We start from the raw sequence: 26,116 nt of genomic DNA, 5'->3' as shown, positions 1-26,116 counted from the left end.
TTCTAACTTGGTTAAGAGTAGAGGCCCCAATTCAAAAAATGTTAGGTAGGAAAGATTTTTTCGATTTTTTTGTTATAAACCAAAATAAAAAAAAGAGGTATTTTCTAGAATATAGAATGCTGAGGTTTGAGAATTTTGCGAAAAAAAGATGCAAAAAAGTTATTTTTCAAAATCTAGAAGTCCAATGGGCTTGACTAATCCGAGGGGTAGGGATGTTTGTCCGACAATTCTCTTAAGTTAGAGCAACCGCATATACCTTGTAGCAGAAATAAATGTTTCATTCTCATTACTTTACGTTTTTGGATCCTAGGAAGGGGGGGGTTGGTAATGGCTGTACATCGCCGATTATTTGTTTCTTGTTTTCTTCAATCGACACTGACTGTGTATTTCCAGAAAAACCGTTTTTGACTGAAAGTGAGGATCCATTGGTTCTCCTCATATATACTGTTGTGTTATCTACATTACTTTCTTTATTTTGCTGACACCAAAATTAGCAATCGGTATACCCGATCTAGTTTGCTTCAATTTTTTTCTTACTAAAAGGTTAAAAGTGTTTATTTTCTGTCTCTTAATTCAACATAACAGTATATATGTTTATGTTTGTTGATCTATTTAGATAAGACATGCTTTAAATCTAAAGGTAGCAGTGACAAAGTAGTATAAGTGTGTGTAGGACTTCCTTTTAGTGATTTATGTTGTATATGACATGCTTTGTACAATATTCAGTGTAGTTTTAAGCCATATGCAATACGATAGTATCCAGTGAGGTCTACGTGAAGCCGATTGCCTAATGAAACGTCTCTCAGCTGACTAGGCATTGATTTCCCACACTTTTTACCTTCTCCCAAATGAGTTGCTTCTTTTCTTTCCTTCATCAATCAAAATGGTTACTCTACTTCGCCTTGGTAATTAAGAAAAACTGACACTAGAAAATTCCCGTTATTAAATTAGTTAGGTAGCTCTATAGACAAATTTTCAGAGAATCTTCTAAGGTTTTGTTACTTCCTCACCAAAAGTCCTTTGTACTACGGTGGTTGCACATGCAAATTCATGTATAAGAAATTAAAATATGGTGACGCAGTCGCAATAAAAAGTAGTTGACAAGAAAATAAAAAGCTGTCGCAGTCGTAAGTAGGCACTGTCACAGATAGTCACAGATACGTGGGCAGCCGCAATAGACGGACGATAATATGTTATAAAAAAATTTCTCATAGTCTTTCGATCAGGAAAGGTTTACATCTTGTTTAATATATTGATCTGTTATAGTTTTAAAGCTTCTAAGAACCAAGATTTGAAAATTGGAAGCTACAGTAATGTCAGTGGTTAGGACGTATAGTTTTGAATCTTGGGCGCTTCAAAGACGGAAGAGGATTTGTAATATCTTTTCCAGAGGGATTGCCTAAGGATTTTTTTGGAATCCCTTTTGGGTATATAATATAAGCAAACAACTGAATATTGGTGAAAACTTTCTCATGTTGCCCCCGAGAGTAGTTGGCACAAATATGGGTCTACTGCTGCTATTTTTCGTCACCACCCAGCCTCTGGCTGTCCTGCTCAGTGCCTGGCCATGAGGCAGAGTATTTTGCGGGAACTCATTTCCGAGATTGGAAGGACTAAAGCAAGGGTATTTTGTGGAACTTATTTCCGAGATTGGAAGGACTGAAGCCAGCAATAGCTTCCAAAATCATACCCAGGGGGTCAATCTACCTGTACATCTGAAGCACCGACCGTGACGCAAAAAAAGATTCCATAAGGAGCAATCCGAGGTAGGGAAAACAAGCTCTTTTACTAATACCAGTTCCGAGGATCAAGTGCTGCTTGACGCTGATGGTTAGCGAGTTATGGGTGACTCTCCTCTTTCTTTTGAGGGAAGAGTGTTGCCTACCAAAGACGCTCTGAAGCTGAGGAGTTGGGTCCTTAGGATTGGGAAAACAATGGTGGACATCTTGACATTACCAAGAACGCTTATCTACAATCACTGGTGGATCCATGGGCGGGGACCCGCCCCCCCCCCAAGATTTTTTTCTGGCACCCTCTTACTCTGTTTTTTTCCTTTTTTTTACTCTTATTGAAGAATAAATTTGTCAATTATTGGCACCTTTGTCATATTGCCCCCCCCCCAGATTTGCTCATTGGAACCCTTGTTACATTGGGCCCGCCCCAAGATTTTGCTCTAGATCCAGCCAAGTCTACAAAGAGAAAAAGAAAGAGGCAAACTCTTTACCAAATGTATATGCGCCTTTGTGACTTGAGTTTCGACTTAGTTTTGTGAGCTCTTACTCTCATTAGTAATAGTAAATGGCTTATTACTATACAAAGCGTCAGATGCTCATTTGTTTTAGCTCTTTTTCTTACCTTATTTCATCTTTGTTCTTGTGTTATTATTCACTGGTCTTTACTTTTTAAATCTGTAATTCATTTTTTCCTATGTAGCCAAGGACTGATAACGTAGCTCCGTGATTGACCAAACCTTAACAAATTCCTATTAAGCTGAATTTTTGTTTGGTCTAAATCCAGTCCTGGATACTGGCAAACATTCCGTTAGGAGGACCCAAGAGCCTGTTTTCAAGCTGACCAAAAATTCAGCCAAAAAACTGTCTGGTTAATGTAAAATTACCAGTCAGGACCAAAATCGCTTCTTCTCAGAACTGCAAATCATCTGTGCGTAAACACCTGTCAGAAGGAACCAAAGAAGCCGTTGCTGGTTTGACCTTACCTTCAACAGAAAGTACACATTCATTAAATTTTCTCTAATAAAATATAAATAATGTTCTTGCTCTTGAGACGTTATGTGCTAACGCAGATAAATGCAATTTTCCCAAGATATGGAACAGTGCCAAGAACTGCTGCAGATTTCCTAGAACCCCTTGTCTGGCTGAAGCTAAAATCAGCTTCTTGGTTACTGCGAAAACGATGGTAAGAACTAACATCGCGAAAACAATTGGTCTGAAAAACCAAAGCCTTGGTTAGTGCAAAAATAAAACATTACGAATTTGTTTAAAACTACCTGATTCCTAAAATAACAATTACATAAATCTTGGCATTGCTAAATCCTCATTGCGGTGGAGCGCATTCTGTGGCCGTGTAGCCTTAGGAGAAACCAGGCTTGTGTCATGGTTACGATGCAATCAACGTCTATGACAGGTATATTTTGTGTATTGACAAGTTTTGTGTATTGACAAAGCTTGACAAGTTTTATGTTACCTAAAATGCATCGCGAAAGCACTACAATTTTATGCAGTCATTCTCCCTGGTGACTCAAAATTAATATTAGATCTCTACTGTAGAAGAGATATAACCGGAGTAAGGCCGTATCCAGGGGGAGGGGCTTAACGGTTTTGAACTCCTCCCCAACCAAAATTTTCATCCGAATCGTAAAAACGTAAAAATGCATATAAACAAATTTTTGATGCTTTTTCTAAATCTTTTTTTATAAGAAACTCTCACCTTAAAACAATACCCCCCCCTCCCCAAAAAAATCCTGGATATGCCCATGATCCAGAGCTATTGTGGAATGACAGCAGAATAATAATATTTTCGAAATAAAATGTCAAAGACACGATAAATTGGTCAAAGGGTTAAATTTTTGTAGCAACAGACTCAGACAAGGACGGAGACTATATGTACTATCATAATTGTTACAATGTTTGTATGTGCTTGACCAGAGCCCAATCCTTTAAAAAATCTCTCTGTCCCCAAAATATTGGCTGCAAGTACCTAGGATTAAAATGATCAGTGACAAAATATTAAACTTCAAAACAAAACTAATTTGGAAAGTAGTATTTCTTAAAATTAAAGAGCTTACTTCAGCTTCTTGTCCGTTGTCTCCGACGATAGAAATTCTGAGTAAACCATCTTCTACAAAGAACATGCCATCAGCAGGGTCTCCTTGTCGAATTATACACGTACCGTCAGTATACGTTCTTGAAACTAGAGCATCTGCCAAATTCATTCTCTCGTAAGACTAAAACACAATTTAAATTTTAGAAATATTGATTTGAAATTTACAAGCAATTAGCCCTATTCCGATTTAATTTAGCGCCAACCAAGCAGTCATGGCCAGTCTTAAGCTGTTCAGAAATTCCATCAAATATTTAATACAAAAGGCTTCTGACATAATTCCTAAAGCAAAATGAGCTGCCAATATATCTGCTGCATTTGATTAAAGTTAGCACAGTCGTAACTAGCGATGAAGACCACACTGCCTTTCCATCATAAGCAACAAATAACAAGCAGAGCAATAGGGATTTTTTTTTTCATAAGACAGGGGAATTTCAAACTTTTAATGAACATTTCGAGTCCTGGTTGACTCCCGTTGACGTAGAACTGTTTTATTTTATTTTATTTTTTTTAGTTTTAAAAGTCGTATTTCAATGCAAGTTTCTCTGTTATATTTTTATTTGTATTATGCCGAGGACGGCCCTTGGACAAAGGGCCGAAATATTCATTTAAAGTTTGGAATTCCACTGTCTTACGAAAAAAAATCGTTTGTTGTTCAACTCATTATTTTTTGTTTATAGTAAAGTCGTTAATCACTAGATGGGTGTCAAGATCAGATTTGAATACATTTGATTTGGAACACAAAGTGTTGCACAAAACAACTTATCTTGATAGGCTTCTAAAATTGAGCCTGTACAATTTCGGGTTTTCATGGAAGACGCCCCTCGGAAGACTGTTCCAAGCGGAAGTAGAGGATCTGACAAAGCAATACACAAAGTACCAGTACCATTAAATTAAACATTTTGCCCCTTGACCCATCTTAGGTCTATTTATACCTGCAAATCGTGATTTCGTTAGCTGTTTCATTAGTTTCTAGGTCAGTATTATATTTTCTTCATTGTTGCCACGTTGAATCGTGCAAATAAATAAGCAAAACTAATCAGTTAAATTTGATAATACTTTCCATTTTTAAAAAATTCTAACATTAACTATTGCTGATTTTCGAAGGCAACTAGGCTTCAAAAGAAGCAAAAAGCGGCCTAGCAAAAAACTTCCATAAACACCACATAAAACTAGCAAAAAAAAAGTTTTTCTCTGTAAACTTGAGACCCTGCTCTCTGCAACTTTCTAAGTTATCTGTAAATAACTATCGAATTTTAGTATATTCCAACCTTATTAAATGCAAAATGATGAGTTTCAGTCGGGAAGGCACCAGAACATCGACACGTCAGGACAACTACCGTCAGGACATCGATAAATCCGTCATAACATCGACAAAAAAAATCCGTCAGAACATCGACACGTCAGGACATCGACAGTCATAACGTCAACATGTCAGGACATCGACAGTCACAATCGCTACCCGTCAGAATATTGACAGTCATAACATCAACACGTCCGTTCATCCATAGTCACGTTAACTACCCGTCAGAACGCCGATAGTCAAAACATCGACACGTCATAACATCAAAAAATTTTTCATAACAAAAATCCGTCAGAACCACTAGCCCTCAGAACGTCGACAGTCGTAATATCGACACGTCATAACATCTAAAAGAAATTTCATAGCGAAAATCTGTCAGAACCACTAACCGTCAGAACGTCGACAGTCATAACATCGACACGTCATAACATATACAATTTTAAAACTTTATTTTTTCGGCGTTAAGGGGGAAAAGGTACTTAGGTTAGGTTACGTATTTAATATATGCTATGCTTTGCCTCCACTCCCCTGATGTGCAAACATATAGCCGAAATTTGTTTCTAAGCTATTATATACTTAATGAACTGACATGTCGTTGTTATGACTGTCGACGTTCTGGAGGGTAGCAATTGTAATGGTCGATGTCCTGACATGTCGATGTTATGACTGTCTATGTCCTGACGTGTTGATGTTCTGACGGATTTTTCTTGTCGACGAAATGACGTTTAGTGCTTGTGACGGTTATTTGAAATGGTACCATCCCGTTTCAGTCCCCCTCTATAAAAAGCGAAAACTTGGCATCCCTTGATTTGTACTAAAACGTTGGAGGATGATAAATACAAAACTGATATGAATTATGTTACACATCATCAATACACTGAGCAGACATAAGTATTCATGCATCATTTGCATTACATGTTGTCTACCTTTTGGCAAGACAAACAATTAAGCATCAAACCGTGCTTAAGAGTTGGTTACATTTAATGGTGACAATTTATTTTACGCAGGAGCGTGCTCAATAGTGCTAAATCGTGCTTTTAATTAAAGAATCTAGTATGGGTATTTGCCAATTCAGTTGCTTGAATAGTATTAACTAATGAGGCATCAAAATCTGACATGGAAGAAGTTAGTTGTATTTCGTGATGCATATGTCAAGATGGAATCAGCAACAAGATGCAGACGATGTCACGTCTATAGAATACTACCATGTCACAGGACAAATAGAACAAATGAAGCCTATTTTATGGCTGTAACAATTAAAAAGGGGAACTTTGAAACCACATCAATGTGATGACAAAACGATTACGGTACAGTCTTTAGTCTAAAAATAACAATTTATCCTAATAAGTATTTGTCCAATTAGGAGTGTTACCAGAATTGGTATCTTGAGCCGGCTGAGGGCTGACTTGAAAAGAACATTAAAACTTGAAACGAACAGAAATTATTCCTCATATGATGGGGCTACCCCTATGACGGGGCCCGAATTCTCTAAGAAAGAAGGCTCAAACACAAGGGCCGTTGAATTTGAATGAGAAGTGTTTTAAAGAACTTTAAGACTGTGGCGTAAAGAGCGAGGGTTGATGAAGGGGTAGCCACCCTTATATACGGAATAATTTCTGTTCGGTTTAAGTTATAATGTTGCTTCTTACTCTCAGTTGAAAAAAAAACAGTTTTTTTTTAAATCACACAATAAGTCAAATTTAAAATGGACACAATTACTTGTACAATGAATGAATAAATAAGATAAAACGAAGGGGAATTAAAATGTATAATCAAGTCAGACATTAACTAAAAGGATATCACGAGAAATAAGAGTGGGACAACCATCCCGTAAAATTCTCTAAAGGCTAAAGGCTAGTGCCAATTGCGCCTTATTGAATGTAAAATAAATCTTTAGAAATAGTTTTTCGTCACTATAGCGCAACAAAAATACTTAAACTTCAAGGAATTTTTCTTTTACATACCATTGCATTTTACACATTTAATTCGGTTTCATTAGTCTAGTGTGCAGTAAATTTTTTACCAACACTTCCTTCCTTTCAAATAATCTAAAAAACTTTTTCGCATGCTGATCAATGGTCTGCACAGCACAGGTACCGATCTCCCAAGTCTCTGCCTTTGGGTGGGAGTAAAATGGGTACTATCCCATTATACGGGCCTCTAGGGATAATCACTATAGAGTAGGCAATGATAAAACCCGTTTTTGACGTCTTAACTGTTATAGAGCAGGCAATGATAGCAAGGTTTTCATTGCGTATACGATATTAAACTGGGTTTTTTGGGGTTTAGGGGGGGGCAAGGTACCTAGGTTAGGTTACGTATGTAATATATGCAATGCTTTACCCCCCCCCCCTAATGTGCAAATATATAGCCCAATTTTGTTTGTAAACCATTATATATTCATCCTATTTTATTTTATTTAATTAGCATTAACCAAACTTGACTTTTAGAGAGGCCCGGATAATGGGACAGTACCGTAAAATGTGTGGTTGGGGGCAAATCATCCAATCTAGATTCCCTCCCGCCAAGATTTCTCCAGGTACCCAATTAGAGCTGGGTTGACTGTGGCTGAGCTGACAAAGTCACACCACTGACTCCCGTTCAAAGACCAAATAACCGACACCAGGACTCGAACCCCTGTTCTAACGGACAAAGGCTTTCAAATCTAGCGAACTAACTCAAATATGCAGAAAATCAAATGGCAAATTGCTTCATCGCTTCAAATATTGCCAAAGTAAATTAAACAGATGGCTTAAAAAATTACCTATGTTTGTTTTCAAAATTTTATTAAGTTAACAATTGTCAATATTTTTGAACGAAATAAAATCAAAAGGAAAAGTATGAAAAGTGTCCTTTAAAATACTAAAAATTAAATTGAAAGCCTCAAATCTATGAATCCTAAGAGGTTTTTTTTTCGTTTCTTTCGTGCAAAATAAATTAGTATTGTGATTTTATTTACTATTTTTTTTTTATTGTTGTTATGATAAACATAAAGGAACTTTTAGAAATCCACCCCGTTGTCAGTAAAATACAAATGACACTCTAGCCTTCAGCGGGTTTCAGGGGGATCCTGTTCACTTCAAGCTTGACTTAATTATTTATTTATTTTCCGTTCGTTCGGATTTAAGTTCATCATTCATAGTAATTTCTGTTCATTTTTAGTTTCACATGATTATTCATTTAATTTTTGCTCGTTTTAGGTTTCTTCAAAAAACTTCAAGTTTCTTTGAAAAACTTTCTTTGGAATAGATTTTTCAAATTAATTTCTGGTCATTTTTTAAGTGACAAAATTGTCATGGGTTAATTGTGGGAGTATTAGTAAAATCTTTTCAGGTTTTCTTCATAAGAACTAAAATGTTGGATTTTCAAATTAAAATTTTGGGAAAGTTTTTAATTTTCAGTTAAAACATTTGATCAGTAATAGTTTGTGCTATATTAAGATAAGATATTGTTACTACGTCATTTGGGGTTGATGGGAAGGGGGTTTACAATCATTCGTACCAAAGATTTTGCATAGTTTTTGTCTCCTATGGTAGAAAGTAACAATGTACGCTATGAATATATTTTTGTAATTATTTATGCATTTTGTAATACATTTTTGTAATTATTTATTGATAATATTTATTATATTATGCAATACTTTTTTTCCTTTTGATTTATTTTGATTTTTTATTACTTTTAAGTTTTTTCTGATCATACTTTCTATATATTATTTCTATTTTTCAGCAGCTAATGCTTGATAATATTTAATTTGTATATATTTGTATGCAGGAGCAGCTATTTGGGAATGACAAGGGGGTCTTTGTCCCCATAGATTCCCTCCTAGATTTTGAAAAATATCTCTTTTTGGTATTTTCATTGAAAAATGCCTTTTGTTGGTATTTTCATTGAAATATAGAAAGGAAATTATCCCCCCCCCTCTAAATTTTGAAAGATACATTTTGCCCATCCCCCACATTCTCATAAATTAACACCACTGTATAACGTTTTTTATATCAAATTGTATTTTTTATCCATTATTCTTAATTTATAAACAGGTAACGCTTGGCAATATACATTTAGTACTCTTTTCTATAAGCATTATTGAGGTTATTAAATAATCCCCAAGTCTGTCTTTGTAATGTGGGTAAGGGGTAAAAATTTATAACATTATACTAACACCAGCCAATCGGAAAAGAAAAAAAAACTAAGCCAATCAGAAAACATAATTATTATTAACACAAATACTGTTTTTTACCACACGATTAATCACGAAAAACAAATTCGTTGACTTGTATTTTGGTTTCTGTATCTATATTTAAATAAATTTGCCACTGAAGGAAAGATTGAGGCCAAGGCCACTTGAACCAGGATTGTTTGACCTGTGTTTTTTCAACACGTAGGTCGTAAGTTTTATTTCTGCAAAAGATAGTGAAAAAGTCAAAAAACTTTATTTCAGGTTTTTATACAAACCTTTTTATTTTAATTTTATATAAACTGGTTTCAAATAAGTTCAAATAAAACCTACTTATAAGAGTGAGGCATTTAAGCTGGAATTTTTCTTAATTACAACAAATACCGTTACATAGGCATGATTTTACATAACTAGCCCATATTTGCATGATACAGATACCCGTAATTCCTTCATTATGAGTCTTTCAGACTACCTAGAGGTTATACCTAATATGGCCATCAATTTCAAAATATCACCCCCCTGAAACATCATCCGCACAGAAACAAAGTTTTGGGCAATTGGTGACTAGATACTAGATTATGTAGAGAATGAGATAAACTTATAAGAGAAACCAGGGTATATTAGTTATGGTTATCAGGAAACCTTTGACTCAGGAATTTTCATATGTAATCAATCGATACAGCAGGGCTGATAGCAAAACATAATTTCTTTAATTGTAATATTGTGCAATGTACATATTTTGTTTTAATTTTGGACAGATGAAAAATTGCTACCCTTATAGTTTCAGAATGAACCAGGCCCTTAAGATAAGGAGAAACAGGAATTTCTTCTTGAGCTAAGGGATCGAAACATTAAAGAAGCGCATATTTCGGTCAAAATTTTGAGACGGGTGCTTCGGAACAATAGCAAAGAGGGAGAAATTCCCCCTTATTTACATGTATGAGTATGAATACCCTAATTTTTGGCTATACAATAGTCCAAGTTCTTCAAATGACATCTCAGCATGTTCTAGTGAAATTTCTCCAATCAGTAATCAATTTCGTAGGTCTGTCTCCTTTTTTTTACAAGCTGTATATTCTGCTCGAAACTCTCAATAATATTAAAACAGGTAATCATTAATTCTATTCTTTTTCTATTTAATAGAAAATAAGGTTATTCGAAGCACTGAAAGGTCGCTTTGAAACTTAGGACATTCGAAACTCTTCTAACAGCAGAGGATAACAACATGAATTCATTTGAAAATAATAGATGTCAATACTTCCAAACAATTTCTCAGAAGACGGTGGTATGTCAAGAATTATGATATATCATCAAAACTACTGGCAGCTTCAATTTCGCTATAAAAAGTGCTTGTCTAGATTCAGCGGGCTTTTTCTTTGTTTTTATTACAAAGTCTCTGCCTAAATTAAATTAGAATGGAGCTCGCGTTTTGGCACCAGGCAAGGATTTTTTATGTCTTTTAACGGTTTTGAATGTAATTTCAAGTTCTTAATGTCAAGGGGATGGGTACTGTCTAATGTAAACGTATATGAATTCGTCCATCCTCCTTGGAATTTATACCTAATCTCCCTTAAGATCTTCTTGGAAACTTTTATGGGCAATGACGAAAAAGCTGTGTTATAAAAAATCTTTGAAAAAAGATCAAAATTTTTTATAGACATTTTTGTCACGTTTTTATAAGTCGTACAAAAAAATTTTGGGAGGGTAGGAATACCCCTCCCCCCCTCCTAGATACGGCCTTGCTCGTATCTCAAGTATAAGTGTACACGAAATGTTGTGTATTTGGTTTAAATTGTTTTCCTTTTTATATTCTTAATAGGAAAAATGTGCTTAAAATACCTAGGACAGATGATATTTGATTATCGGGAATTCAATTTATTACGTAAAAAAAGATCTCTAAAATGTAACCTAGTTATGCTGTTTTAGGCAGTAGCGGACACTAAATTAAAAAAAAAAGAAACGTGCGTGAAAATTCAGCAAAAAAAAGCTGAAGCATGGGACAACAAACATCTTAAGAAGATGCAGCTTTCCTTTGAAGTTATAAATGTCTTGGGGAATCAACAGATTGTTAATGCTTTAATTTTTACAAATGAAAAGCTTTGCAAAATTTCACTAATTAGTTTTGCTTATTTATTTTCACGGTTCAACGTGGCAGCACTGACAAAAATGCGGTACTGCCCTGCGGTACACGTCCCGTGAGTTAAAAACGTTCTCCAAGCAAAGGCGTAAATTGAATGGTGAAGCAGAACACCATCGTGCGAGGATCCTCTATAGGAGGACAACTGCGGCAGAGCGTAGGATCCGGTTTTTATGGACAACAGCCTCTGCAAAAGGATGCCTCGACCCTGTCGGGGTGGAAAGGGTCTGGAGAGCCCTTGGTCAAGAAGATTCCCATGAAACATGCTTATAGCTGCCCCTTTGCCAGACTGGCGCATATGTCCTGGCGGTCAATTGAAGGATTGGTGGGTAACTGTCAAAAACGACCTTGATACCAATGGTGGATTTCAAAAGTTTGGCAGAAAGGGGGAGGCTTGCTGGTTCCATTTTGCTGAAGTGTTGGCACAACATCGCAACAAATGAGAGTCAACCATACGGAGCCTTCTAGAAGCCGAGTAAGGCGTTCACGTCTGGTCCCATAGCAACTACAATTAAGTACAATTAAGCATGAATAGAGCTAATATGGGTCCATCGGGCAAAAAAATTCATTTTGATGTCCTTGGTACGTCAATGTGTTACTCTTGATTGGGATCTAGGTAAAAACTTACATCTCTGATTTTAATTCCTTTGATCGAAACAAGTTAATAACACCGATAGATAGGGAACATTAAGTAATTCAGTTAGAAAAAATATGGACTCGTGTTAAGTTTTTGTTTGCTGCTATGATTCTATCCAAAACCTTGCTATAAAATATACGGCAAAACCAACCTCCTCTCTTCGCATACAATGGGATTACAGGCCTTTAATTTTGAGTAAATAGGATAACCCAAAATTATAAGGTAACATACGTACACTGGAGACAGAGAGGAAGAGAGCTCCGGCTCCTTGTCCATTACACTGTGCCCAAAATTTTAAAATTCCTTCATAATTATTGTAATTTTCAGGGTTTTTTTTAGTGATTTCGCACAACTCATCCATTTCTCCAAAATCAACTCCTGCGTTTATGCCAGCACACCTAGCTCCAGACCATAAACATAATTTTGTTTTCAAGGGGAGAGCGGGTCAAACCCCCTAACCCCCTCCTAGATACTGCACCATATAATCCTTTCAATTCTCTAGAGATGTCTGTTGGTGATGAATATGAAAAATACATATCACAAAAGTGACAAATTTTCATGAAATGAAGAAATTTGAACATTGACATAAAGCAGATGAAGATTAAGGATAAATTTCCTGCAATACATATTTCTCGTAGGAATAGAAAACACAATAGAAGAAAAATGAAAAATCGCAAGAAAAAAACAATCTCCTCGTTTGAATTTTCTTTTTGTCCCCATGATTTTTCGTTTTTTATTGTATTATGTCTGGCCAGTGTTGTCTTGAAAATTATACGGCCCTAACGTAAGTATAGAAATCTTACTATTATTTTTTAAATAGTCAAATGTCACCTTGTAAATGAATCCGATGCATATTTCAGGGTAAAACTATTCTGATTTAGTCTTGATGTTTATCAGAGGCAACGCTATGGCGTTGCCTATAGTAAAGGCCATACGGCTCCAATGTTTTATTATTTATTCCAGAGGCACTTCATATGGAAAGGGTCGTCGTATAAACTTATAAGGGGTTCATCTGATTGGAAATCAAGAGCTCTAGTGCCCTTTTTCCCTAAATACATCCGATAAAAACTTTTAGGTAGCCATTTTTTTAAAAATAGTTCAAACATCATATAACAAAAACTATTGGGTCAACACAAGCCCCCAGGGCCCGGGAGCAGGCGTTGTGAGTTATACCCTGGGGGCAATTATGGTTCTTATAGAAGGGATGCTCGTAAAAACTTCAGAGAGGGCTCATTTGAATGGAAATAAAAAGTTCTAGTTTATTTTTTAGAGTGAATACAGATCGGAGGGCAATTAGCCCCCCCCCCCCCTCACGCCCTTTTTCCCCAATTGCATCAGATAAAAAAAATTGAGATAGCCATTTTGTTATAAATAATTCAAAAGTCAGATAACAAACCTCCGATGTTGACACCCCCCCCCACAGGACCCGGGGGAAGTCGTTGTAAGTTATGCCTTGGGGACATATGTCTCATATGGAATGGATGCCCGTATAAACTTCAGAGAGGGCTCATTTGATTGGAAATTCAAAGTTCTAGTTCACTTTTTAAGAATCTAAAGAGATCCAAGGGCAACTTGCCCCCCATTCCCCCCGCCCTTTTTCACAAACCCATCCGATAAAATTTCTGAGATAACTATTTTTTTTTGAAAAAATAGCCCAAATATCTGGTAACAAAAACCCCAGTGTCGACACAAACCTCCAGGGCCCGGGGGCAGGCGTTGTAAGTTATGCCCTGGGGACATATAAGGTTCTCATAGAAGGGATGCTCGTATAAACTTCGAAGAGGATCATTTGATTGGAAACTGAAAGTTATAGTTCACTTTTTGTAAGTCAAAAGTGATCAGAGGGCAGCTAGCCCCCCGCCCTTTTTCCCCCAAATGCATCAGATAAAAGCTTTGAGATAGGCATTTTGTTAAAAATAACTCAAAGTTCAGATAACAAAAACTTCAGTGTCGACACAGCCCCCCAGGTCCCGGGGCAGGCGTTGTAAGTTTTGGCCTGGGGGTATATATGGTTCTTATAGAAGGGATGCTCGAATAACCTTCAGAGAAGGGTCATTTGATTGGAAATTGAAAGTTGTAGTTCACTTTTTAATAGTCAAAAGGGATCGAAGGGCAGCTAGCCTCCCCCTCACGCCCTTTTCCCCCAAATGCATCAGATAAAAATTTTGAGATAACCATTTTGTTAAAAATAGTTCAAAGGTCAGATAACAAAATTTCCTGTGTCAACACAACTCCCGAGGGCCCGGGGGGCAGGCGTTGTAAGTTATGCCCTGTAAGTTACGAGGATATACCTTGCAAGTTATGCTCGTATATGGTTCTTTTGGAAGGGATGCTCGTATAAACTTCAGAGAGGGTTCATTTGTTTGGAAAGTGAAAGTTCTAGTTCACTTTTTAAGAGTTAAAACAGATCGGAAGGCAACTAGCTCCCCCTCCCCTCTACGCACTTTTTTCCCCAAATACATGAAATAAAAAATTTTGAGATAGCCATTTTGTTAAAAATAGCTAAAAGATTAGATAACACAAAATCTTGAGTCGACAAAACCCCCAGGGCCCGGGAGCAGGCGTTGTAAATTATTCCTTGGGGACTTATATGGTTCTTATGGAAGGAATGCTCGTATATACTTCAGAGACGGCTAATTTGTTCTGAAAGTGATAGTTCTTGTTCACTTTTTAAGAGTCAAAAGAGATCGGAGGGTAACTAGCCCCCCATGGCCTTTTTTCCCATATGCTTCAGGCAAAAATTTTGAGATGACTATTTTGTCAAAAATAGTCAAAAGGTCAGATAACGAAATTCTGGTGTCGACACAACCCCCAGGGCCCGGGGGCAGTCGTTGTAAGTTATGCCCTTGGGGCATATATTGCTCTTATGGAAGGGATACTCGTATAAACTTCAGAGAGGGCACATTTGATTGGAAATTGAAAGTTCTACTTCACTTTTTAAGAATCAAGACATCCAAGGGTAACTAGCCCCCCCTCGCCCTATGTCTTTTTTTCCCTAAACCCATCCGATAAAATATTTGAGATAGCCATTTTTAAAAAAATGGTTCAAACATCTGATAACAAAAACTCCGTTGTCGACACAAACCCCCAGGGCCCCGGGGCAGGCGTTGTAAGTTATTCCCTCGGGGCATATGTGATTCTTATGGAAAGGGTGCTCGTATAAACTTTATTGAGGGCTCATTTGATTGAAAATTGAAAGTCCTAGTTCACTTTTAAGAGTAAAAAGTTATCGGAGGGCAGTTAGCCTTCTCACTCCACCCTTTTTTCCAAAATACATCAGATAAAAATTTTGATGTAGCCATTTTGTCAAAAATTGTTCAAAGGTAAGATAACAAAAAATACGGTGTCGACACCCCCCCCCAGGGCCCGTGGACAGGCGTTGTAGGTTATGCCATGGGGGCAAATATGGTTTTTATAGAAGGGATGCGCGTATAAACTTCAGAAAGGGCTCATTTGATTGTAAATTAAAAGTTTTAGTTCAATTTTTCAAGTAAAAAAATATCGGAGGGCAACTAATCCCTCCCCCCTCCACGCCTCCGTTTTTAAAAGTCAAGAATAATGGGGTAGTAAGTAACCCCCATCCCCACGTCATTTTTTTCTAAATGCTTCCGATCCAAATTTTTATTTAGCCATTTTGTTCAAAATCGTCCAAATGTTAAACAGCTACGGTTCCGGGTCTGAACGCCCCCCCCAGACCTGGGGGAAAGGGCTGTAAGTTATACTAGCAGCCAATCGTTAACATATAAAGCTTCTATGAAAAGCGTGGTCGTATAAACTTTGGTTGAAGTTCATTCAACCGGAAATCGAAATCTATTATTCCCCTTTTCAGAATCGAAAGCGATGAAAAAGTAACAAGCCCTCCCCCCTCCCTTGTGCGTTTTTCCCTCAAATTCATCTTATCAAAATTTTGAAATAGCCATTTTGACCGAAATAGTCCAAAATTCAAATTAATATAATTTAGGGGTTGAGAAATCCTCCTTAGCCCCCGGGGCAAGCATTGTAACTTACGTAAGTTGTCTATTATTAGAATGTACGGATTTTGTGGAAGGAGTGGCCGCATTAGATTTGGAGGGGTCTTTTTTGATCGGAAATTGAAACTTCTAGTTTTTGTTAAGAGTCAAAAGTGATCAATAGGCAACTATTCCACGCCCCAATTTTTCAAAGGGCATCCAGTCAAAATTTTGAGATTGCCATTTTGTTCAAAAAAGTTCAAAGGACAAGTTGAACCCCCTACACCCAACCCCAGGGAAATGGCTCTGAGTTACAGAACATGCCTATTGTTACTTTTACACGTTGTTTACTTCAGTACTTGGATTGATTTACGTGGCTACTTCGAGTCAAGGGCTATAAGTTTTGCAAGTAGCTTATTATTACTTTGATACCTTGTTTACTTTGATGATTTCTATACTTTGTTATGTTTTTTACTTTGATATTGTTACTTACGTGGCAACTTCGATTTACGGTGCAAGGGCTATAAGTTATGCAAGTTGCATATTGTTACTTTGATACCTTGTTTACTTTGATGCTTTCTTTACTTTATTGTTTTTTCACTTTAATACCAGGTTTGATACTTTGATGAACATTTTGATGTTGAAAAAAGTTTGATTTTGAAATAAGGAATTTTTAAAAACTTGAAACTTTTTGCAATAAAAAACGAACAATAATTAATTTAAAAAAAAAACTTACCCTAAAAGAAATTTTTAAAGAAAAGTAAAGGCCATTTCAAACTGAAGATCAGCAGATATAAATACTTTTTAGAATTTAAACCCAAAACGACCAGAAATCATTATTAAAGAATAAATGAAACCCAAAACGAACATAATTTGAATAAACAATCATAGCAAAAAATCATTCAACAAGTAATAATATAAATGAATAAATGAATATTAAAGCAAGAAATGCTTAAATCGAATATGCAAATCAAGCTTAAAACGAAGAAAAATATTTTGTTATTAAAGTATAAATGAAACCCAAAACGAACAAAAATTAAATAAACAATCAATGCAAACAAACATACAATAGATGTTAATATAAATGAATAAATAAATCTGAAAACGACTGAAACTTAAATTAAATATGCAAATCAAGCTTGAAACGAACAAATATAAATCAAACAGTTCGTGGTAACGAACTGCAATAAGTAAGGAGCGACCCGGCTCAATAGTAACCGAAACTCTAAAAAACGGAATTTTGATACCAATAGCTTCATCAAAAGAATTAGATTTTTATGCTGATTTCAAATATATAAGTTTTATCAAGTTTAGTCTTACCCATCAAAAGTTACGCGCCTGAAAAAATTTGCCTTATTTTCGAAAAAAGAGGGAAACAACCCCTAAAAGTCATAGAACTCTAGTGAAAATCACACCATCTGTTTCAGCGTATTAGAGAACCCTACTATATAGGTTTCAAGCTCCTATCTGCAAAAATCTGGAATTTTGTATTTTTTATCAGAAGAAAGATCACGGATGCGTGTTTATTTATTATTATTTTTTTTTTTCCAGGAGTGATCGTATCGATCCAGTTGTCCTAGAATATGGTAAGAGGGCTCATTTGAACGTAAATTAAAAGTTCTAGTGGCCTTTTTAAGTGACCAAAAAATTGAAGGGCAACTTGGCCCCCTACCACGTTCATTTTTTTCCCAAAGTCACCCAATCAAAATTTTGAGATAGCCATTTTGTTCAGCATAGTCGAAAATCCAATAAATATGTCTTTGAAGATAACTTAATCCCCCACAGTTCCCGGGGGAAGGGCTGGAAGTTATGAACTTTGCGCATTGTTACATATAGTATTGGTTAATGGGAAGTATAAAGACATTTCAGGAGGGATTTTTTCCTGATGGGGGGTGTCGGAGGAGGGGGTTACGGGGGAGAATACTTCCATGGAGGATGTCCCCTTAGGGGAAGGGACATTTCTATGAAGGGGGCTCCGGATTTCCCTTTATTATTTAAAAAACGATCAGAAATTAAATAAAAAAACTAGTTTTTTCAACTGAAAGTAAAGAGCAACATTAAAATTTAATACAAACAGAAATTATTACGTAAATGAGGGGTTTCGCCCCCTAGTCAATACCTCTCCCTTTTCGCTAAATTTTTTTTTAGTACTTTCAAAAGAGCTATCTCTTCTAATTAGCGTAAAGAGCAAGGTATCGACAAGGGGGCAAACTCCCTAATAAACGTAATAAAACATACGAATATAGAAATTCGTTACGTAAGTAAATTCGTAAGTTACGTCAGAACAAAATTTCGGGAAAGCCATTTAGCCAAAAAAAAAGTAAAATTAATATGCAAGTTTTGTTTTAATTATTCATGTACGGTAAGCCAAAATCAAAACTGCATTAATTCAAAAACGTTCAGAAATTAAATAAAAAGTTTTTTTAACCGAAAGTAATGAGCGACATTAAAACTTAAAGCGAACAGAAATTATTCCTTATATGAAAGGGGTTGTCCCCTCCTCAATACTTCGCTCTTTACACTAAAGTTTGAATCTGTCACATAACTTTATTTTTTAAACAATTAAAAAACTTTAGCGTAAAGAGCGAGGTATTGAGGAGGGGACAGCCCCTTTCATATACGGAATAATTTCTATTAATTTTAAGTTTTAATGTCGCTCCTTACTTTCAGTTAAAAAAACTTGTTTTTTTATTTAATAAAAACAAGAGTTTGGGTGTCGCCTCCTTCTCTCACGCTAAAAGTCTTAAACCTACTGTGTCACTGGCGCTTTACTGAAACAAATTTTATTAGAAATATTTTCTTTTGTACTTAATATTCAAAATAAATATTAAAATTACAGTAAAATTTTAAACTGAAGAGCTTTCAGAAATTAATATCATTATATATTAAATTTTCGGTTCAATTTATTAGTTCTTTCTAAGATTGTTCAAGACGAATATAGTTTCACTACCAACAAGAGTTTGGATACTACCCCCTTCCTTAACTGCAAAAACCTAAAGCCTACTGCGTCATTGGCGCTTCACTGAAAACGAATAAATATTTTCTTTTCCAGTTCTTACAGCATTGAAAATGAAAATAAAATTACAGTGAAAAAAAAATCTTGAACTGATGGATCTTTCAACGATTAATACCATTATATATCAAATATTCAATTTGATTTTGTTTATACTTTCCAAGACTGTTCAAGACACATATAGTTTTCAGTAAAGCGCCAATGACACAGTAGGTTTTAGACTTTTACAGTGAGAGAAGGAGGCTATCTCCAAACTCGTGTTTGTAGTTATGTTTGTTCGTTTCAAGCTTGATTTGCATATTCAATTTAAGGTTCACTAGTTTTAAGATTTATTTATTCATTTATATTAATATCTATTGTATGTTTGTTTGCATTAATTGTTTATTTAATTTCTGTTCGTTTTGAGTTTCATTTATTCTTTAAAAGTGATTTCTGGTCGTTTTGGGTTTGAATTGTAATAGGTATTTGTATCTGCTGATCTTAAGTTTAAAATGGCCTTTACTTTTCCTTAAAAAACTTCTTTTACGGAAAGTTTTTTTTTAATTAATGCTAAAAAAGGCTTGGTTTTCTATATACGAACGAAAGGGAAAAAGCGATAGAGATGTGTAATAAGGGCATCTATTGATTAAAAGTAGAATACAGATTAAGTCAATACTGCCAAGTTTCGTTCCGACCGGAAAGATATATGATAAAAGACTTAATTGAAAGCCCAGCCCATAATAGCAATCTGGCCTTATTTTGAATCATGAACAAGAAAAGATAGATTGCCAAATGTCTAAGAAATATTGCTTATCATTCTACAATAATTTTCCCAAGTAACGTTTTTGATTAACTGGAAATGAATTAGAGTAAAAAGCGAATAGTTGATTTACCTTGGAAGAATGCCATTCAAGGCGTACACTATTACTTGGCGTCTGGAATTATAATGGCGCCAAAATATGCAGAGGCTTAAGGTATTTGACTTCAGAACCCTGATCCCCCCTCCCAATGTAAAAAAATCATGTTCTTTTTTATCTTAAAATATTCGTCGTTTGGTTCACTTATTTTGTACGTTTTTTTAATCCTCCCAAATGCGTATGTGCCTGTCTGCGCATTTAGTTTCATATCCATTAGCATTTTAATTCGTATGTTATCTGGTTCTTCTTAAAATGGGATTGGTCATAAGTGAACTCGTAATTCAGTCCTTCCTCTGATAAAAAAGAATAGAAAACCCATAGAAATTAGGAACTTAGTTAAAAAACTGAATGAGTGCGAAACATAATCAATGTATTAGCCATGGTCTAACACTATCCAATTCACTATTGCTCGAAGTCTGTTAACAAGCGCTCCCCAATATTTTTTTTTATTGAAGGTGGAGTGATGTTTTCCGTGTAAAAAGGCTTTAAAATAACAATTGCACCAGAAACTCCCATGTGCCAGTGACGGTTGCGTAGCAACTATTGTCTTTCTAATTTTCAAGGGTGCACTGTTCAGATCATATTTTATGTTTAACGACTAATGGGCCTGTCGATTGCCCAATTTGAAAGATATGTGAGTAGCTTACAATTTAATTAAAAAACTAACGAATGTTTTGTAAGCTGAAATTAGCTTACTAATCAGCAAAATTACACCTTTCTCCATTTTACAAACATTAAGATTAATGAATTATTCCTATTAATCCTATTATTCCTATTAACATTAGCTAAGTAATCCTGTCACACAGTTTTTCTTAAAGTCCATATGAATATAAGCTCGATTTTGATTGGTGGATTATTTTTAGCTGACCATACGTCATTTTACGTCCATACGTTAAAAATCTTACGTTACTGTATAACAGTTGCGACAATTAAAGCTAATATACTATACTAATAAATGTCTAGTACAATAATATAATAACAGTATTAATATTAATATAATATAGTTTTATAGTTCATAATATATAATATATATTATATAATATATATACTATAATATATAATATATATTATAGTATAGTTTTATAATATATAATATAGTGATATAGTTTTAGTATTAATGATATAATAAACTAATATGAATGCTAAACATTGACTTAAAAGTGATGCCATAAATGCGTTACGATATAATATGAGTTGGTTTTTCACAAATCTCTTATTTTTTATGCATAACATTTTTGGCCATCTTGATACCCAATTCGGAGAGCACTTTTCTTGGTTTGTTAAACGGACATACGATCTCTTCTTACCAGGTATTCTAACCGCTCTAGAAACAAACCTTCAAAATTGTTTCTAAGCTGCGTTTTACCTATGTCTACAGAGTATAAAAATCATAAACTTGCACCGTAGCGTGAGATATGAGAATACATTTTCCAACGGCTGAACCTGGAGATGCTCTCATGTTTCTCCTAGTGGAAACAGTCCATAGTCTCCTAAAAATCAATAAATTACAAGTGACGCCCCTTCCGTACCGACAATGAGGGATTCACCTGTTGATCTAGGCTAGGGAACTGAATCCTCTTTTTATTGAAGCCTATAGTTTTTCAATATTAAAAAATGATGAAAGCTATATTGCGCACGCTTTTCCAAAGTGATACAGGTAAAAAAAAAATAATAAAAATTAGAAAAACACAAACACAGAATATCAAGGTATTAGGGTTAACCCCGCGTTCAATATAACTGGTGGCAAATACTTACAATTAATTATTGAATAAGCGCAATTATCATGCTCTTTGGACAACGCCATGAACTTTACGCGAGTTACATGAAAATCGGAAGAGATGGTAAAAGTCTAGTGATCTAAATTTCCCTCTCTACACGCATATGTTATTCTATTGTTCCAGAAATTATAGTTAAAATGAAAAAAATAGAGTTAAAAATATTGCAGCTCCTTAGCACCTTTTAAGAAAGGGTCTAACAGGAAGATCTTTAATTTATCCTAATAGATGAATGTGCCAAAAATTTTCTATCTAGAAAATAACGAATTGTAGCTTATCGAGCTATTAGGAACTATAAGGAAATAATTAATTTAATAGGTTTCAAAAAATGAACGCAATTCAATAGCTGGAAATGCCTATTGAAGGCAAAAAATTACAAAAATGAATGACAATCAGCTTGTTGAACAAAAACAGCAATTACAGTAAATTTATAATTCTAAGCAATGTGATTCTCGACAAAATGGATATATGAAGTTGGAGACATACCATGCTTCCTCTAGTGAAGATAAGTTTCCCTTTTTTATGATTAGAATTATGTTACAGGGGAGGGGGAAGGTCACAAGATTGTTAACGCTTGGTTGAGACTCAAATTTTCTTGAATCTCGGTAGACTAAAAAAATCTCCGCAGGTGAATTTTTGTTTTATTGTGAATATGTTTTAACTTTTGAAAAGATACAGCCAAGTAGGATGATTCAGTCTTAAATGAGAACTAAAAAAAAAAAAAAAAAAAATCCCAAATAGCTTGAGGGAGAAAATGAACGTAAGAATTGACAGTATTTTCTCTTAAAATGTAAGCACTGAGCACTACACACAAGCACTACAGCCGAAAAATGCGACAAAAGGAGAAAAATTACAATATTACAAGAATTTTTTCCGAAAATTGAGTTAAACATTTCGTATTTCTAACGGATATTATTTGAGAATTACTATGGTTCTTTCTCGATTCATTCAAGAACAATGTTAATTTCCCTTCTCTTACAAAGAGAGAGGGAGGGTTTGAACCCTCTTCTAACCCAAATCGTCGCAAAAAAAAAATCACAAAAAGCTTTTACATTCAGCATTGACTTATCTGGCATTACTTTTTCTAAAGATATGACAGTTAATAACTCTGATGCATTTGGAATAGAATTTATGTGAAAAAACACATTCTTAAATGACCGAGGAGACTGACAGGGAAAAACCGTTGCGGGAAAATGATGAGGATAATAAATCTGGAGCACCAGAGACGAATAATGACAATTTACACTGATTTATATTGCGAAATGATGGCAATCTTTTAATAACTGAGACGAACGCGATAAAGGACAAACATGGACTTTGTATGACCTGTTATTTTGATGGATTCTAACTCAAATAATGGGGAAGAACAACCTTCCTATCTTATAAACGAAGAAGGAAGAAAATGTGTGGGGATAAGGTTTCCTTTAGTGTTTTACTTTCCTCGAAAAATTAGCACAATTAGATAATTCGCTGTTATTACTGAATTGTGATTTGGTTTCAGACCCCAAATACCCAGTTCCAAATTTGTTCTCAATATTTGCTGGCGTGACACTGAAAACTAAAGAAATTTTACGTAACTATACAGGTTCTCCTCTATGCTAAAGCATGCCACGCCCCATCAGGGGCAGTCCTTCTATAGAGATGAGCGTAAGGGCCCTCACAGTGCTAAGCTATTTTTTCTTCTTTTGTGGGCATATGAAAGAAATGTTTGAAATGTATGACTAGTATTTCCCCAAAACAACTAGGACACTCACCGTTAGCGTTCCCAACATTGGTACTGATTCAAGTAACTGCTCATACATTTTCCTTTTTCGAAAGGCAGTTTTCAACAATATTCGTCTGAACGTGGGCCTATCCATGGCCCAAAGAAGTCCACTAGATACTGCCTGAATTGTTGCTGCCCGAGGCATATTGTACATTAGAGCTAATTCACCGAAGCTTCCAACATTGTCGTAGTTTCCAACTAGTTTGGGCTGTCCATCGTTGTCAGCAACATAGATATTGTAAAGTCCACTAAAAGAAAAGTCGTGAAGTAGAAAACTAGGAGAAAAGGACACAATTAAATATTATATCCCTTGTATTTAATCTAGTATAATTTGAAAAGCACCGAATAGAGAAGACATAGTGAAATTAAAAAACAGATGGAACTACTAGTGTAAAGTATTTGGAATATAAATTCGAGAAGCCTTTTCCTGGTGTCTAATTTCTAACAGAGTTGGTCATGTATATTTCAACAAGAGCTTCTCCAAGGGGGCTTGTGGGAATAAAGTCAGTCGTGAGAAGGGTTTCGTTCCCAGGCCGGTTGGCGCCAAGTGTATACTTTTAAAGTCAGTCCATCTCTCACTTTCATGTCAGTTGAATGTTTTTCTGCTACCTTCTCTTCACTGTATGTGCATTCCTAAATTATTAAATAAAGACCACATACCGACGTTCATGCTATTGACTATCTTTGAGAACTTACATAAACCGTTATATCAGCCAATATAAAAGGCATATAAACAAAGAGGTTTACACTAGTGACTCAAATTTAATCATATAGAGGATGGAGTTGGGTTGGGAGGCCTTAGTACCACTTGGCTGTGGAAACAAGAAAGGTGTTAGGTAACATTTTCCAAAATGTTCAGGAGAAGCAAATAACAGTTTTTGAAAATATGCCTTCATATCTCTCTTGAGTTCCAATTGTGCCTTTCTGGTCATCTTGGGATGGGCCTTATGTGACAATTTTTGTGGATGTGGAAGTGCCATGCACTTAAAGCTTTTTAGTCTGCAAAACTTGTCAAATTTTAGTTATAAAGCGTTTTTAGTGGAATATAAAATTTAAAATTTCTCGAGAACGAAAGGGGATACGTTCATTCTAATTAAACCCATTTTTGACTGATATATCACATAGCGTCTTTCGTATTTCCACAGCCACACTGTGATTGACCTTGGTCAGCAGAATAGCGTTGGCTTCCAGTAGAACCTGTATCAGCTGACACCGGAAGGTCAGCTTATAGAAGATGTTCATCAGCATTGCACCATAAAATCATAATGTAATTAGTCATTTCTGACTTTATGAGGCAGTGCTGTCTCTGAAAAATCTTGATGCATTAGTTGGTCAGCTGTTCAGCTGGTGATTGCCTCAGTGCCAAATCTAGATACATGCTGTGAATAAATTGATGACACCATACATTTTATTATAAAAGCCATAAATCCTCAAAACTCCAAAAAGTTTAAGGACCCCTTGCCTTTCTTTCACTTTAAGTCTTGAATGTCTTACCGACGAACTTCCCGATGGCCTTTCCTGTAACATATAAATCCAATCACTAAAAACGAGACTCTTAGTCCCAATGGCAAAGGACAAAAAGCCAGAAATTTGGGTTAAAGGATCGTCCAAATGGCCCTTTGGAAAGTTAAATCGACCCTCCGCAGGGCCTACTTCCCCGATTGGGGACCACAGAATCAAGTGCTTCCAACAGAAAGCTTAACTTCGGCCTAAAGTATTGTCTGAAGTTACCGAACGTGGCCTCCAAAAATAAGTAGAGACATCGCTGTTGCTGTTAATTGGCTGAGCATCGGGTATGCAAGAGCTAAATTATTTGGAAGCAAAAGTACCAAAAAAATAAGCTACAAAAGATCATCCATGATGATAGCAGAACCAAATCCTGGTTGGTAGCACCACATTTTGGTACTTCTACTAGCAAGCGAAATATGCTGTAAGAAAAAGTTGAATTTTTTTTTAATTTAGTTTGTTCTATTTTAACAAATAGAAATTTTGATTAGACAAGAGATTCACAAGACCGTCCAACTTTAAAAGATTTTAAGGAAATAAAGTTTGATAACAGAAGGTTTTAGTAAAAAGATGTCTGACAAACCCTGTTTTTTTTTCAGATAATCTTGAATGACTTATAAACGGAATAATATAAAATCAACCGTTTTTAATTTTAAATTCTATATTCAAATATTATTTCCAAGGAAATTTGATGTATTTATCTAAGCCATATTTTATTTTATACATACTTCCCTGAAATAAAACATTTTCTGCTCATTCAAAAAAATACATTCAATGTAAAGAACGAGCTAAGAATTTTTAAAAGTTCAGAAACCTCATTTTCCAGCGCATTCTATAGACTAGATCAATAACACTTGCTTGAAGCATGTAATTGAAGAAAATACTAAATTTTTTTATCCTATCTATAAATTCAATTTCTTTCATCTGCATTTTGTTTGGCTTGTGCTCTTCTGTTCGACGACTCCTAGAACTTCTAGACTAGGTGAGGGAGAAAGGAAGTCAAATGAGGCAGAAAATGAATATTGAGAAAATGAGATGCATGGCTACCAGAGATTCACCCTTGAGCTTCACACGTGGAGAGAAACATATGCAGCAAGTTAGAGGTATGATTGAGAAAACT

General features: G+C 35.4%; 1 protein-coding gene across 3 annotated transcripts in view; it reads right to left on the bottom strand.

Annotated features, from left to right (window-relative positions):
• The window catches only part of Pka-R2 (cAMP-dependent protein kinase type II regulatory subunit), a 143,496-nt gene that overhangs the window by 46,290 nt on the left and 71,090 nt on the right, over positions 1-26,116 (bottom strand). For all 3 annotated transcript variants that reach the window (XM_089100777.1, XM_089100778.1, XM_089100776.1), the window contains 2 exons: positions 23,480-23,738; positions 3,806-3,964 (listed from right to left, as the gene is read on the bottom strand). In XM_089100777.1, the coding sequence (XP_088956903.1) occupies positions 3,806-3,964; positions 23,480-23,738 (418 nt within the window). The remainder of the gene's footprint in view (positions 1-3,805; positions 3,965-23,479; positions 23,739-26,116) is intronic.

Source organism: Artemia sp. Qi Xiang Cuo, chromosome 14, assembly GCF_049724085.1.
Source record: "Artemia sp. Qi Xiang Cuo chromosome 14, ASM4972408v1, whole genome shotgun sequence".
In the NCBI taxonomy this organism is placed as follows: domain Eukaryota; kingdom Metazoa; phylum Arthropoda; class Branchiopoda; order Anostraca; family Artemiidae; genus Artemia; species Artemia sp. Qi Xiang Cuo.
The sequence above is the reverse complement of the archived record's forward strand: the minus strand, read 5'-3'. Positions and strand labels throughout refer to the sequence as shown.